General features: G+C 35.2%; 2 protein-coding genes and 1 non-coding gene across 3 annotated transcripts; 1 reads left to right on the forward strand and 2 right to left on the reverse strand.

Moving 5' to 3' along the window:
- Positions 1-1,659: 1,659 nt before the first annotated feature.
- On the reverse strand, positions 1,660-3,713 carry LOC145087316 (fructose-bisphosphate aldolase 1, chloroplastic). Its single transcript, XM_079025254.1, has 6 exons — positions 3,475-3,713; positions 2,947-3,216; positions 2,730-2,839; positions 2,573-2,663; positions 2,218-2,487; positions 1,660-2,135 (listed from the first exon to the last, which is right to left on the reverse strand). Exons 1-6 carry the CDS (start codon positions 3,646-3,648, stop codon positions 1,857-1,859), a joined length of 1,194 nt encoding a protein of 397 aa, XP_078881380.1. The 5' UTR covers positions 3,649-3,713; the 3' UTR covers positions 1,660-1,856.
- Positions 3,714-6,272: 2,559 nt separating this feature from the next.
- On the reverse strand, positions 6,273-8,377 carry LOC145087317 (DnaJ (DUF3353)). The gene is made up of 5 exons (XM_079025256.1): positions 8,218-8,377; positions 7,574-7,747; positions 7,376-7,482; positions 6,846-7,290; positions 6,273-6,747 (listed from the first exon to the last, which is right to left on the reverse strand). Exons 2-5 carry the CDS (start codon positions 7,708-7,710, stop codon positions 6,597-6,599), a joined length of 840 nt encoding a protein of 279 aa, XP_078881382.1. The 5' UTR covers positions 7,711-7,747; positions 8,218-8,377; the 3' UTR covers positions 6,273-6,596.
- Positions 8,378-8,433: 56 nt separating this feature from the next.
- Positions 8,434-8,506, forward strand: TRNAE-CUC (transfer RNA glutamic acid (anticodon CUC)). The gene has a single exon. It is a non-coding gene; the product is annotated as a tRNA-Glu (tRNA).
- The last annotated feature ends 7,036 nt before the right edge of the window (positions 8,507-15,542 follow it).

A 15,542-nucleotide genomic window follows, 5' to 3' on the forward strand; every position in this document is an offset into this window, starting at 1 on the left:
TCATGGGCGGATCTAGTTCATAACAAGGGTATGCAAATGCATACCCTTAATTTTTTCGTACGTATGTTGATTTTTTAGAAAATAAATAAATTATGTATTAAATGTTATGTGTGCATACCTTTGCATACCCACGAGTTTGATTTCGTGGCAAAGCTATGGATATATCTTTTGTGAAATGATAGACTTTTAATTGCATCATATTTAGAAATAACCCATCTGCCAAGTTTTCACTTCAAGAAAATGACGTAATTAAATTTTAATGTGATTTGAGCCTATAAAATATATATCTTATCCGTTAACTTTGTATTTAAAAATTCTTTCATATCACTTTAAAATATCTTTTAAATGTTGCGTATTTTATTATCCAAATTTTGAACAAAATGTAGGATTTTTTTTTCTTTTAAATCTTTTATGTAGGTAACGTTTTATGTTGTCACAATTTAATTTTGACTTTGTGGCTTTGAAGTTTGAAATTATTATCTAAAAAGATTTATTTCATCTATAAGACCTTTCGATAATAAATAATATTTTGTAGAGTATAAATGATAATAAATAAGATTTTGATGCATAATAACCTTGATTTTATCATTTCTTGTATTCTACCTTTATGTGCTCATAAATTTTGTGTATTTTTGAAAATTTTATTTTTATTCTATGGTTTTCTGGTGTTGTTATTTAACTAAAAACGATTTGGTGTATGTGTAATATAACATTAATGAAAAATTAGTCTATGATTTCCGCATACCCTATTTTATTTTTCTAGATCCGCCACTGATCACGATGGATGCTTCTATCACATGTTGGGTTGAGAAATGGAATGGAATCCGTGAACAAGAAGACGGATAGCAAATAGAGAGGGCAATAAGTGAGAAGTGTTTCCTTGTGAAAATCTAGGTTTAAAAATGTATTGTAATCATTTTGTGCTTAAACTGTGCATCCTTGATGTTGTAGTTTTCCTTTTCTATTAGTTATATGGTTGAACATTTAAAGAACTGATACTTTGCATTATTCATGATGATTGGGATTAAATATCATTAAATCCAGGAGAAAGAGACCCATTTTTTATTCAATAGTCATAAATTGACCATTTTTATTTAAACTTTAATTCATTTCTCCTATATATCTCATTTTTTTTAGACAAATACTTTATTGTGACAACAATTAATAAGAAAAAAAAAACTTATAAATTGATATGCTTCAGGGAAAGACTATTGGTTCGAGAAGCATGAGTACCAACTACCACACATGATGTATTAAAAAGAAAAAGAATATGATTAATTTTATCATTTAACGCACTTAGTTGGATTCAAAATCAAACAACCATGTTTCATTTGGTCATAAATTTGACCCGATCAATAATTATCAAACCCCTAAAGTACTTCATCATTTTGAGACTTTGCATTACTTGTACATTATACTTTAATACGTCTACTATATATAGTTTTGTATGTTTTGAATATTTTGTTAATTAGTTTTGTGTATGTTGAAGTAAAAGGAGTGAGATGGCAAATGAGTTGGGAGGGGTAGAACCGTAGAAGGGATAGAGTCTCCATCCTAACAATGCATTATGCTCCAACATTTTCATAGCATTTCGAACGGATTCTAAAACCAAAACCAAAGAGTTTTAACTTTTAATCATCGTATAGATCGAAGTAAATATGTTGCATAATTTCATCAAACTCATCTTATAGATTGTTTCTTGAAACTACAAGATATAAGAATAAGAATCCATGATTCCATCTCAATATAACATTGCTAGAAGAAGTAAACGCTATCAACAAAAGTAGCATTCTCCAAAGGGCTAAAACACAATAAAAGTAACACACTCGATACTTTCATACCCTTAGGCCTTCTTATTAGTACACATACCCCTTCACAAACATCCCCTTCTTCGCCTCCTCGGACTCACCCTCGCCGGTGTACTTACCGAGCTGAGCCAGCGAGTTAGAACTCGCCCGCTGAAGCAAAGCGTCCTGAGCCGCCTTCACATTCTCCGGCCTTCCTCCCCATGTCTTCAAACAAGTGTTCTGAAGGGCACGCGCATACGAGAACGACACGTGCCATGGGTTAGGGCTTTGGTTCATCGCATTCAAGTTCAATGTAGCCTCCACCTCCGATTGCCCTCCCGACAAAAACTGCAATTCATCACATCAATAAGTTATGTTGTAAGTCATCATGAATTTTCACCTAATTTACACTATTTTTAGGGATACTTGCCATGATTCCGGGAACTGCAGGTGGGATTCTTCTTTGGAGAAGCTTGAGGGTATAATCGGCGACCTGGTCAGGTGTAGCCCGTTCTTTGCATTCGGCTCCCGGTGTAACCATGCTTGGTTTCAGAAGAATTCCTTCGAACAACACGTTGTTTGAAGCAAGGTAAAAGAACACCTCCGCCCACACTGCCTGAGCAACCTCGAAGGTCCGATCAATTCCGTGTTCTCCGTCTAGCAAGATCTCCGGCTCAACAATTGGAACCAGACCATTGTCCTACAAACGCACCACATTAAGACCTTATAAACCACATCCATGATCCAACCATTGTGCATTGGTTACTAACAGTTCAGTGTCTTACCTGAGAAATAGCAGCATAACGAGCTAGACCCCAAGCTGCTTCCTTGACTGCAAGTGCTGATGGACCATTGGGAATGCTCACAACAGTACGCCTAATCAACAAACCAAATTAGCGTTGACCGAATTAATCCCTATTTTGACCGACAATATAAACTTACCATTTGGCGAAACGGGCACCCTGTTGGTAGTAAGCAGCCGAGCGAGAGGCGAGCCCGTCAAGACCTTGGCACCATGACTCATCGTTTGAACCGGCCAAAGGAACCAAACCCTGTTACAGATCAAGATTCCATTAGCTAACAAAGTTTTGTTAGAGCCTCCGAGGCTATAACATCTTTGGGTTGTTATACAACCCGAGATGCATGTTAAAAGTGATACCTTGTCGGTTTTGATACCGGGGACGATGCCTTGTTCCACTAGGACATCGACGATCTTCTTACCGTCGACTGTGGATTGGTACAAAGTTTCCTCGAAGAGGATGGCACCGGAGATGTAGTTGCCTAGACCGGGTGCGCTAACCAGGAGGGTTCGGTAAGCCTGGCGGTTAGCCTCGGTGTTCTCTAGACCGATGGAGGCTAACCGTTTTCCACAAGTAGCGTTGGACTCATCCATGGCCAGGATTCCTCGGCCAGGGGTGGCAATAGTTTTCTACATTACCACATAAACTCATCAGAAAAAAAACTAATTATCTACAACTTAAAACCATAAGAATATTATAACAGACATCTAAACATCTCTAAAGCTTTTAAAAATTCTCATCACGGGTCAATAATGGTCCCAAATTGACTCATAGTCGATTTGATTCTCATTCGATAACGACTGACTTTTTTTTTACTGATTTATATCCAATCCAAAGTTCAAAAATCAGTTGTATAAACATAAGAAAGAAACAGCAAAAACACGAACCGCTGTTTTGACGAGTTCATCGGCGTAACTGGCACGAACAGCGAGTGCAGAGGGTGCAGTCGAGTTGAAACGGACCACAGAAAGGGGTGACTGGCGAAGGGTCTGACCCTTGACCCATTCGGACTTATCAAGGATGGTTGCTGGAGATGTCTTGAAGAGAGATGCTGAGGCCATGGTTGGTTTCTGTGAGCTCAACTTCTATCCTTTTGATGGAATTAAACACCACTCATTGTGTGTTTGGGTTCACTGGTTTTATACTTCTGTTTGGTGTCACAGGCGATATGCTTTTTGAGGCCAAAATGTGTTTTCCAGTAGAATGTTGCCACGTGGGTTGATAACTTTGCTGACATGGCGTTGGGAATTGAGCAGGAGGTTATGAGATGATATGTGATGAAGGGACGAAATTTGTCCTCGATGGGAGTCCTTATGATTGCCTTTAGTTGAAAAGGATGATTTGGAATGAATTTCACATAAATGGTCCCTGGACTTGCGCTTATGTTACACACTGGCTCTTGGTTTTGCACCTTTTTTGTTTGTTTTCATCTATTCGCTATGTTTTTTTTCTAACAACTATTTGTAAAAGGTGAAATACAAGAAACAGAAACTTATTTTTATTGTTTTTTTTGTTATAACATCATATTTTAATTATTTCTACTATAATTTTGTACTATGAAGAATCTATTCATTTAATGAAATAACATCCAAATACAAAACAATTTTATACCCTAATAACAAAAAAAAATACAATTACAATGTTATAACTATGTAATTTTTAAATTACAATGATTAATAAGAAAATATAAAAATAGTCTTTGACCAATCTGCATCAAAAATGGGATGTTTGGGTTGTAAGTATGGATTTAAGAATAGATTATCGCGTATGAGTTATGCCTGTAACAGAAAAAAAAAATTATTAAATAAAAAAGAGTAAATTACACGAATAGTCTCTATAGCTTGGGATTATTTACACGTTTGGTCCCTAACTTATTTTTTTAACTCGGAAGGTCCCTATAGTTTGTTTTTATTACACATTTGGTCCCTGTCTTAACTAAAAAGACTATTTTCTCTTATTTTTTAATTTATTTAAATAAGATGAGGTATGTAAGGTAATGTATGATGAGGTGGAAGTGGGATTGGGGATGTGTTTATTTAAATAAATTAAAAAATCAAGGGCAAAATAGTCTTTTTAGGTAAGACAGGAACCAAACGCGCAACAAAAACAAATAGTAGGGACCTTTCAAGTTAAAAAAATAAGTTAAGGACCAAATGTGCAAATTGCCCCAACCCATAGGGACCATTCGTATAATTTACTCAGTAAAAAACAATATAAAGTACAATTATTAATAAGAAAACTATTGAAAGTTTAATGTTGTTGATTTAGGCTCATGAACTAGTTTTGGTGATTAGAACTTAAACGGGTACCAAAAAGGATTTTGAACTTTTGTCTACGAACCATGTAGCTTGCAGTGCATGTTTGTATAAAACTAGTTTAATCTCGAACATAGCAAATGATAAGGCCAACGGGTAGTGCCTATTAAGGGTTTTGATTTTCAATCAAGTAAATATGGCTAGTTTGTTGTTACCTTTTGTATGTATATATAAATACTTAATAATGAAATCGAATATTTGAGGGGAAATAATATTTTTTTATATGGTATCAACTTTGTAACTGATCTTATATTTACCATTGTCTTCATGGTTGTCGATGGCCCTATACCCAACACTACCACTGATGCCTCTCTCCCTCTTCCCATCATTCTTCACCTCCTAACTATCAAATCCTCCTTCTCGGACTATCTTCTTTGACAAAACCAAATTATCCCCTTACTATCATATCAAAAACTCATTGGCTACATTGATGGATCTATACCCACCCCACCACCCATTGAAGATGTCGATGGTATTTGCCTTCCACCTCTATCGCATATGGTTGCACCATACCTAACGTAGACAACATTTGCCCTTATCTATCACACACCAAATATAGTTATAAAAAACAAAACAAAAACATTTTCAGAATTTTTACTTGGTTTTGTGCATGTCTAGAAAATTACATGGCCTAGTAAATTGCAAGAGCAAGTTTAAACAACCATGTAATTCTATAAAATGCACATATTTTATAACTTCCTCAATTTGCTTTTAAGCCCTAATTGCTTCCATTATTCTTTTATGCTCTTTGGAATAGTGTCTAACCGATAAAATGTGTTAAACAAATTTAAAAACCTACTTTAGATGATTAATGTGTGAATTAGTAGTTAATTACTTAGCCAACTTTGTCATTTTTTAAACAGCAAATTATTTAAATATCTTCTCTACTTGGAATGGATTGAACCCAGGACGTTCTAGTTAGTTGTTAGATTAAGAACTTTTATATTAGCCAAATGGATTGGAATACAAGAACTATTACAATTAATGTGAATACATTACCATATATGTTCATCAATGGAAACGGAATTGAGGAATTATAAGTAAGGGACTCGTTACTATCTAAACGAATGATGAAGGTCCAAGTAGGGATACAATAGACATGTGTACATGTACACAGAGTTGAAATGCACATGTAAACGCACTTTGCACTTCACAAGGAAGCATAAAGAGCCTCTTATTTTTAACATGTTTGAATGCAACGGACTATCTACAGAATAGATCCCATGTTGGTTGCAATGTGAAACAAACAAAAAGTCTCAAAATATGAACATTACACCATTCATGAAGGAGATCAAAATAAAACATTATTGCTACTCCCATATTTGTTCAAAACTCTAAACTAAAGAAAAAATGTTTCCAACATGACACAATAACCAAAATATAGCCTTTGAATCCACATAACTCTTCAATCAGAATGGTAATGAAATTGTTACTATTTTCTTAACATGATTTTGACACTATAAGCTTAGGGACATAACAAAATCATTTAAATCCTCTGTTCTAAGGCCACAAGATACTTGCCCCCAACAAAAAGGTTCAAATAAACAAGTCACAAAAGTAATGTTATTATGAGAACCCTTGATACAACACATTAAATGGCAAAAAACTACACCGAAATTTTGACCTCTCCAACAAATCTACCACCTTCTTAATTCTTATGACCAAAATTTTGAACTTCACTCACTCAGTTGACTCTATTTAAGATAAGTAGAAGAAACCCACAAAAGCACATAAGTTACCAATGAAGTTGTCACTTCTAAATTCCTTGGCCCTTTGAGTATTGGTGGAATTACAGACACCATCAAGAATGTTCCCAACAGCCATGAAACGATAAAAGTCCCAACCCTGCAAGTTCAAATACATCAACATAAACACCAACAACTTCCCAATGATTAAAAAAGCAAGAATCTTGAATTCTTCAAGTGTAATCCAAGATTGCATACCCATAAAGAAAAGCTTTGAGTTTGCTCTTGAGGCGATCATGTATGAAATATATTGTGGTAATGAGTGATATGGCTACTTGAAGAGTGGGCCCTTCTTCAGTTGGAAAGATGATTGTAAGAGCTGCAAGTATCAAAAAGGCTATGGATGTTTTGATGATGAAATTGGTAGCTGGGGTTCTAAACCTGCTTGTGACAGCTTGGACTACACGAGACTGACTTACTTCCCTCATCTTTTTCTTGACATTGATTTTAGGGTTTTTTCTCTCGTAAAATTTCTGCATAATGATTTTGTCATGTGCAGATTCGATTGCATCAACACTTGGTTTGTGACCTGCGTATTTTTGAACCAAGAAGTTTCTAGCACTTTGGATTTCATCTTCAGAAGCTTCTTTGCTGATTCCAAGTCTTTTGTATGGGTCCTTTATGTTGATTCTAGGAAAGATAACTGCAGTTAGATGGATTGGGTTCAATTAGAACAAAGAAATTGATGATTTTTATGAAAGATATGGAATAATGGAAGTAAGGATTACCGGATGATTCATCTCTAGCATCACCAAAAGAAGCATCCATGGCAGATTTTACCAAAGAAGTTCTTCTTGGGGTGTATCTTTGTGAAGAACCAGACCAATTATTTCGTCTGCTTGGATGATGAAATCAGAAAATTAATCTTAATCCAAATGGTAGTTTTAGCAGATATAAACTTTTAAGAGGTGATTAGCATAAATTACCTTTCAAGACAAATGAACTCTTTACGTTTACCATGATCTTGGAAAACTGGAGTGTGCTTACATGGTAAAGCTGGACCTCTTGAATGGAGGTGGAAGCGATACTTTGTGGGGCTTCCAGCTAATCCAGATAAATTCATCTTTTTTTATAAAAATAGCTGAATTTGATCACCAGGGCTTCAAAACAGGAAACAAGGATGGAGAAGACGATTGTTAGAGCATGAAACGCTACGAAGAACTCAAAAATAAGATCTATTTCAGTTAACCTGACAAGTATTCATCTAATCCTATAACAAATGCAGTTCTTAGTAGGTTCAGGAACAAGAGAATCATTTATTCATTGGCACTCGATTAACTTATCCCTGCTACTCGTGAACAGAGCAGGATTGAAGAAGGAGCCCGATAAAAATTAATTCATTTTCACTGAGATTTCTGGTAAAGTTATAGGCTATAGTTACCGGTGACGCTGGAGTTGGGGTAAATCAGAATTGCGTATCAACTGTAATGACAAATTCTCATTGTATCAACTCAAATCACACCTTGCGACAAATTACTATTAAGATTCTTTTAGGGATAATTGATGAAAGTTTACATGAGCATAGCATCGTTAAACCCCCAAAAGTACAAACTTTTAAAAGTGGACTTACCTGAAGAATGAAGAGAATGAGAATGGAAGAACGCTGTGTGTTCTTTCAGAAGTAATTATACGTAATCTCCATGGAAATTCAGACGACGATTTTGAAGCAAGCAACGGATTAGGAGCAGCAACACAGCGGGCAAGGGTTTTTGTCCGATTGAAGCTGCCTTCTGAACCCTAAATTTCTTGACATTCAAATAAGATTTATGAATACAAAATAAACAAATCCGTTGTAGTCTAGTTGGTTAGGATACTCGGCTCTCACCCGAGAGACCCGGGTTCAAGTCCCGGCAACGGAATATTTTTTTTTACATTTTGAACACAAAACAAATAATTATCATATGATTATTCTATTTGATTGAATTATTTGAGCTATTTGTTAAGATACCATAACGATAATTATCTTTTTTTTTTTTTTGTTAATTTTTTTTTTATCCAAATGGGTTGAACATTAAACAACAAGTTCAATTGTCATCGTACAATGAGTGAGATGGCAAACGGGCAACAAGTTGTACCGCTAAGCCTTTTTGAATGGTAAAACTAATTTTTTTAAAGACTACATCCGAAGATCTAGGGGATATAACATTACTATGCATGATTCGTTGTACTCTTTTAAGAAGCTCTATCGCATCTGGTGCGAGGAAACCAAACGTATCAAATGCAAATGATATGAACACGTGTTGATTTTCCATGCACGATCGCTCATGTTTGGTGACTTTGCTTGTGGTTGCTTTTAATGCAGCATGTCCCGCTGTGAAACCCCCAGCCCTCAGGCCCACGAGAGGGGATACCCCTGTAAGATCAACACATGCGTGTTTCCCTCCGACCCATCCAAAAATCAAAATGTCAGCCGGTCTGAGGGTTGACCTTCCTTCTGTCGGATCAGTCAAGAAATTAACAGGTGCCTCTTTCTTAGCAGAAACCCCGGCACGCTTAAATATGTCAAACAAAACATCCCTAACCATATCGTGCCTGTATTTGAACCCCGGGAGTTCTTTACAGTGAACTGCATGCTCTCCAAAAGAGTCCAAACATGCCTTGCGACACACAGGACATATCTCGTCAGCTGGGAAAATGGGAATCATGAGTCGATATTTGAGAATAGTACGATACTCCACGGGAGACATGTGTTGGCCAAGCCCATCTATAGGGATAGTCAGAAGAAAATCTTAAGCATGTGGTGCACGTAAGCACTGAAAAACCGCTTTCTGCCGAGCCGTCATGTCGAAATGCATTTCCATATCTTGGACAATTTTACAAAAAAGGGCACTCGCCAGTGTATTCTGGGATTTAGGGGGGGCGGTGTCTTTAGTAGTAAAATTGTTAAGGTCAAAATCTGGAAGCTTGTTGCGAAGGGATGCCAAGGCACAATCATAATCAGAATCCATACCATGTATACCGCTATCCCGTAAGATATGGTCTTGCAATACCCAAGATTGGGTCCGTGAGGCAACAAAAGCATAGGAGGTAGCCTCTACTGCCGAGTATAAACCCAAACCCCCAAACCTAATGGGTAAGGAAGCAATTCGCCATTGTATGTCACCAAAGAAAGGGCCCCCACAAACTACAATGTCCTCAATCGCCCCGCGCAATCCATTGTCAAAGAATATTGCCGCCTCTTCCATGTGAACGGGTTGGCACGTCCTCAATCCAAAGAAAAGCTTAGCAATACCCATACAAGACCGAAGACGAAGGAGCTCACTCTGGGGGTCAGACAATTGTGGAAGAAGGTGCATCAAATTCACAGCGTTTTCGGCTCTCTTTATAGCTAGACTGCGAATGAAACTAGCATCTCTACTAACAGTTCCCCCAAGAAGTTTCACCCCCAAAGGCGGCCTCCCAATGTCTGCCGGAAATAGCCCCTCCCGTAACTTCTTACCATCACACGAGGGCCAAAAGAGCTCAGTTTTCTTGATATTCAGCTGAAGGCCCAATTTTGGGCCAGTCACCATAATGATGTCCAATGCTTTGGCCACCTCCTCTGAATCTCCGATAAGTGTGCCATCGTCCAAGTACCAGGCATGGAGAAGAAGCTTGCAATTGTCTCTAATCTTATGCAAGAGCGGGTGCAACACAATGGCAAAGAGAAGTGGTCCCAAGGGGTCTCCTTGTTGAACCCCAGTAGAAGACCTAATATGTGTGTTGCCTAGATATAACTTTGCTGCTTGACCATATAGGAATTCGACCCACAAAGAAATAGATGGGCACCTCAATCTGACCTCATGAAGTAATGCGGATCTGTCTACAAGGTTAAATGCATTAGAGAAGTCTACAGTAAGCATGGAGAGAGATTTGTCATCGTGGCGCTCACTCAACAACCTATTGGCGCTATGTAAAATGGCCTCAGCGCCAACCGACAGCCCAACTCCGAACTGAAAATCATTGAGATATTTGGCCATTTCTTTACCAACCCCTTTCATGGCCAACTTGGAAACCAAACGTCTCCATTTCTTTAACCTTCACTTTTAAAAGCGAGTGAGTTAGTGTTCTTCGTTCTTTTTTTTTCCATTTGGGCTTTTTTGCAATTCTTGATATTCTAAAATAATTTTTCATATTAGACATGTCAATGGAGTGGGTTTAAAGCGAATCACCACTGATCTAAGCTCTTTTAAAGTTATGATCCGTCCCGACCCATTAACTGTCTGAGTTTTAAATAATCAAATTCATACCCGTATTCATTGAATCAACGAATACCCGACCATTTTACAATTAATAAAATTACATAATTTTGATATATGTGTCATAAAGTAATAGTTCTCAATAAAAAATATAAAATGTCAACTAAGACAAGAATCTCTAATCTCTAATAATTATTAAAAGAAAACCTTAAATTCTAAAATGAAGAAATAAGGGCCCTCGATTACATTTCACTCTTTTGTCTCCACCTTCGGATCGTTTTGATGACATCATCCTAGACCAAAATATGCACGCGTCTCAAATTGTAACCTCCTTCTTACATTTCATTCCTAGGTTTTCCTCTCCACACAATCAGCCAAGAGCGTATATCACATCCCCATGAGACTCAATAGATATAATCTCTAATCCCTTCCTCCAATCGATACGCGTAACCCTGTCGATTTCATATATACATCGAGTCGATCCTATGTGTTCTTCTTCTGTTGTTACAAATTGTCTACATGAACTCATTAAACAACAAGTGCTAAAGCCCAGCAAAGGCATGGGCAACTTTCCAATATGGTATCTCAAGTGTTTAAGATCAAGCCCTGCAACTTTTGGTGCTTTTGTAAGCAAGTTTATCAATTTGGTTTATCGATCTTACATAAAATTCCTTAATTGGATGTCGGATGCCCTAAAAATGTCTGAGCCTAAGTTGATTAATTGCTTCTTTTCGATTGTGTTCACAACCAAAGTGTCATGGAACAATTAATTTTCATAAGAATTGATATTTTAGTTGTTTCTTCAAAAGTTCAATGTTGAATTTTTTTGATTATTAAAATCTTACACTATTAATCTCCTTCTTCAGACTTCACCTCAAGGAACAATAAAGGTGCATTAGATTTTGGGGGGAAATGGTGGAGTGGCTATCTATGAGATTCAGTTGAGTGCTTTGACATATATTAAATTTGGAATTGAGGAATAAATTTGGAATTTGTGGTTATTATTTGTTTGTTTAGCGATAAAGTATAGAGAAGAAGGGTGATGAAGATAAAATACTCAACATATCTTCAGGAATATTACACCTTTCTGGTGATTCTCTTACACTTACACCCAAGTCTATCAGTAAAAAAATGTCTGGATGATTTTAAAGTCCTTTAACAAGTTGACAAAAAATTCATTCCAATTATGGGTGGTGGAATACTTACTATTATTGATGAGGTATATTAACTCTTCTCAATCTTCTTTTTCACTTTGATCTTCTTTTCTTTTGTGAAATTTAACCACGTGTATTGTTACATTTTCAGCATGTTGCTGATGAAAGAATACAACTTGAAGATTTTAGAAAAAAAAAAAAACTTGAGCTTTCAAATGTCACATGATATGTCATAAATGACAAGCAAAATTTATACGTGATTTTCTGGAAAAATGAAGACAATATGCTATCTAGATGCAGAGCAAGAAATGGTATGCTCTACTTCGCAATCAATATTTAGTTATGAAGATTTTTTTGATTTTTTTCTTTATAATTTATATATGTGTTGTAGGTTTTACCTGAGATTGAGTATCAATTACTCATCAATTATTCTGAACAAATCAAGAAATGGGGGTGGATTTGTAACTTTCATGATCAGAGTTCAGTGTCCTTTAAAAAGTAATCAAATTCACCTACTTGTATTTTATAAAGCTTTGAATTTTATCTTTTTGAATTTTTGAAAGTTTTCTTTTTCTATCTTGCACAGGAATCTAAATTTTCTACACAACAAACCATTTGTTGCGACACTCATTGCATTGCAGTAAGCTAGATTCTTAACATCATTGAAACTTTCAAAATTCCAATTATATAAAATATCAAAAAATAATATCTATCTTTTAGTTGTCTGCATGTTTAACTAACCATAACATATTCGTTTGTTATATGGCATACATGTGCCATGTATTCTGGGTGTGAATTTAACCGATGCAGATCTTCTAGAATTTCTAAAACGGGTTTTTATCCTTGAAATATACATATTTGGCTGAATGATTCTTTTCATTGTGCAATAATCAATATAATATAATTCTAATTCTAAATTTCTAACCTATATATATATATATATATATATATATATATATATATATATATATATATCAGCTTGCTGATACTGATGGATCATATATACTACCACCAGTTGTTGTTTGTGTGCTAAATGCCAAAGCTTGCAGGGATACAAGTCTCGTGTCATTCATAAAATGTCTTAATAAAGCTCTTATAAAGAATCATCAACATATGTTGTTACTTATATTAATTATTTTAAATAAATAGGTGCAATAATGTTTAGTGATGTACTACTCCCTTTAGAATGCTCACTTATAGTTGAAGAGCTCAAGAAGACTTCGTTGTGTTTTCAGGTGAGAGTTGATAAGTATTTAAAAGAAACTTATTATTATAGTTATTCGTTTTACATCTTGGAGTTGTGATATTTTAGTAAAAATGGTGAAATGTGATTGAAATTGATTCTTTTGTTATTCCTATAATCGATCTTATGTGTTATCATCTAATCGATACCAAAAATCGGTAAATCCATCTCTTTTCTGTAAGGCCATATGCGTTCCTTGAAATTGATTCTTCTGCTATTCTTGAATTCCCTATAGTCGGATGAAACTGTACTAAAGAGAGAAAAATCAGCATCGTACCACATGAGACAGTTGAGGTCGTAGCACAGAGCATTGGTATAAATAATTTGTCTCCAGATGTTGCATTAGCTCTTGCTCCTGATGTAGAATATCGAATGCGTGAAATAATGCAGGTAATTCTTGTTTATAAAAACTATTCCTTTGACTCGCATAAGTTGAAAGGTTTGTGGTATTTTATCTTTTGAGGGGTTGAACTTACGGATTCCCTCAATAGGGTTCTTTGTATCTTGGGTATCTTCATTCAGCTTGATATGTATGTAAAAAAGGAATACATAAACATAATTCATATAAATTCAATAAACCATAAAAAATGAATTTCCCTATTAGAAATACCATCGTATGAGCCATAACAAATCAAAAAGAAGCATCATTGTTTATTTGTCCATATTAAGTTTTGTCCCCATTAAGTCCATCAAGTCGAAAAGAAAAAACAACTTAAATAAGTGAAGCTGCAATACTATAAGAAAAGTACCTATAATCTTCTAGAAAGGGCTTCATCTTCATGAACTTGTTGCAATCTCTTTTGTGCAATTGGCTCATCTTGAACTCCTTCGGGTAAAGGTTTTTTATGTTTTTTTGGGGAAGACTTTTATCTTATATCATCAACTTTTTTCTTACATCATCAAGAGCTTTATATTTGAATAAGTAGTGCCTAAGTATTAGTTCTATTATATTATCATCTTTAATTGTTAGCTTTTATCCAGATAAGAGCTTTTTCCTTTGATCATGTGATCTAATGACAACTGGGTTTATTCCTTCCTACAAGCACAAACCTTATGTCAAACAAACGTTGCATTTTTGACAAGGTTACAATGTTAAAGGGAACAAACAGAGGGGTATTTTGATCATTTAACATTTCTATATCCGAAATCTATGGTCTGACATATAAAAATAGCCTTGTTTTAGTTTGTATATGTCAAATGCAAAACCTTTCATAGCTAAAAGTGCATATTATATCTTCATGTGAAAACTTTGTTCTTTTTCCATCAAACTAAGAGCGTATTTGGGATTCCAATTTAAAGTTAAAAAGGACTTTTATCCAAAAGAACATATTGACTTCTAAATGTGGAAAAAGAAGATTTTAAAAAGGTGTTTGGATTAACTTTTTAGTGGTAAAAGTCGATAAGTTAATAAGTTAAAAAATGTTTGGCTAACTTATTGACTTTTGCTTGTTTTTTAGTATAATAAGTCATAAGTCATTCCAAGAAGTCACAAACTATAACTTCTTTAAAACTCATTTTCAAAGGCTAAACCAAAAGTTGTTTTAAAAGTCCTTATTAAGTATCCAAACATTTTTTTTAACTTATTGACTTTTCAAGAAGTCAATAAGTTAAAAATAAGTTTTTAGATGAAATCCCAAACACCCTCTAAGTTTCTAACAAGTTTCATATCTCTTTGAATGGAAGAAGGTATATGATATATTCATGTTGATCGTCATCACTGGAAGTTGCATTATGAGAAAATTGTTTACTAGGATTGATCGCATTATCTGTTTGGGTAAATTTGCACATATTGAGAAGACTTTTTCTGCTAATTTAACAAAGTGTTTGTTTAGGTGGAAAACTCAAAAAACCTTATGCAAATGAAAAGTATGTCACTACACAAAAAGATGAATTCTAAAGGTTTGTTAAAGGTTTTAAGGTAATGGGGATTTCAAGAACACGCCAAAGAGGCAGACCCGACCCAATATATGGGCAATTTGGGCTATGGGCCATGGCAGCAAGATGATAGGAGCATAAATTTGATCCAGTAAATAATATTGTATATATATAATTTTGGCCCAAGTTCAAGTTCAGTTCAAGAAATGGTCCAATATGATTATCAGCGTCTGAGGAAGCAACAAATCATCATCTTAAGGCTGGTGGGTGTGGTGCCACACTTGCCACGGTTCACGTAAGTGTTACATCACACTTTGCACATTCTTACCAAAAGTTGTCATTTGGTAGGCACGGGTTGCCATAATTGCCGTTCTACATATATATATATATATATATATATATATATATATATATATATATATATATATATATATATATATATATA

The sequence above is a fragment of the Lactuca serriola genome, chromosome 2 (assembly GCF_051521515.1).
Source record: "Lactuca serriola cultivar US96UC23 chromosome 2, Lser_US96UC23_V15, whole genome shotgun sequence".
Classification (NCBI taxonomy): domain Eukaryota; kingdom Viridiplantae; phylum Streptophyta; class Magnoliopsida; order Asterales; family Asteraceae; genus Lactuca; species Lactuca serriola.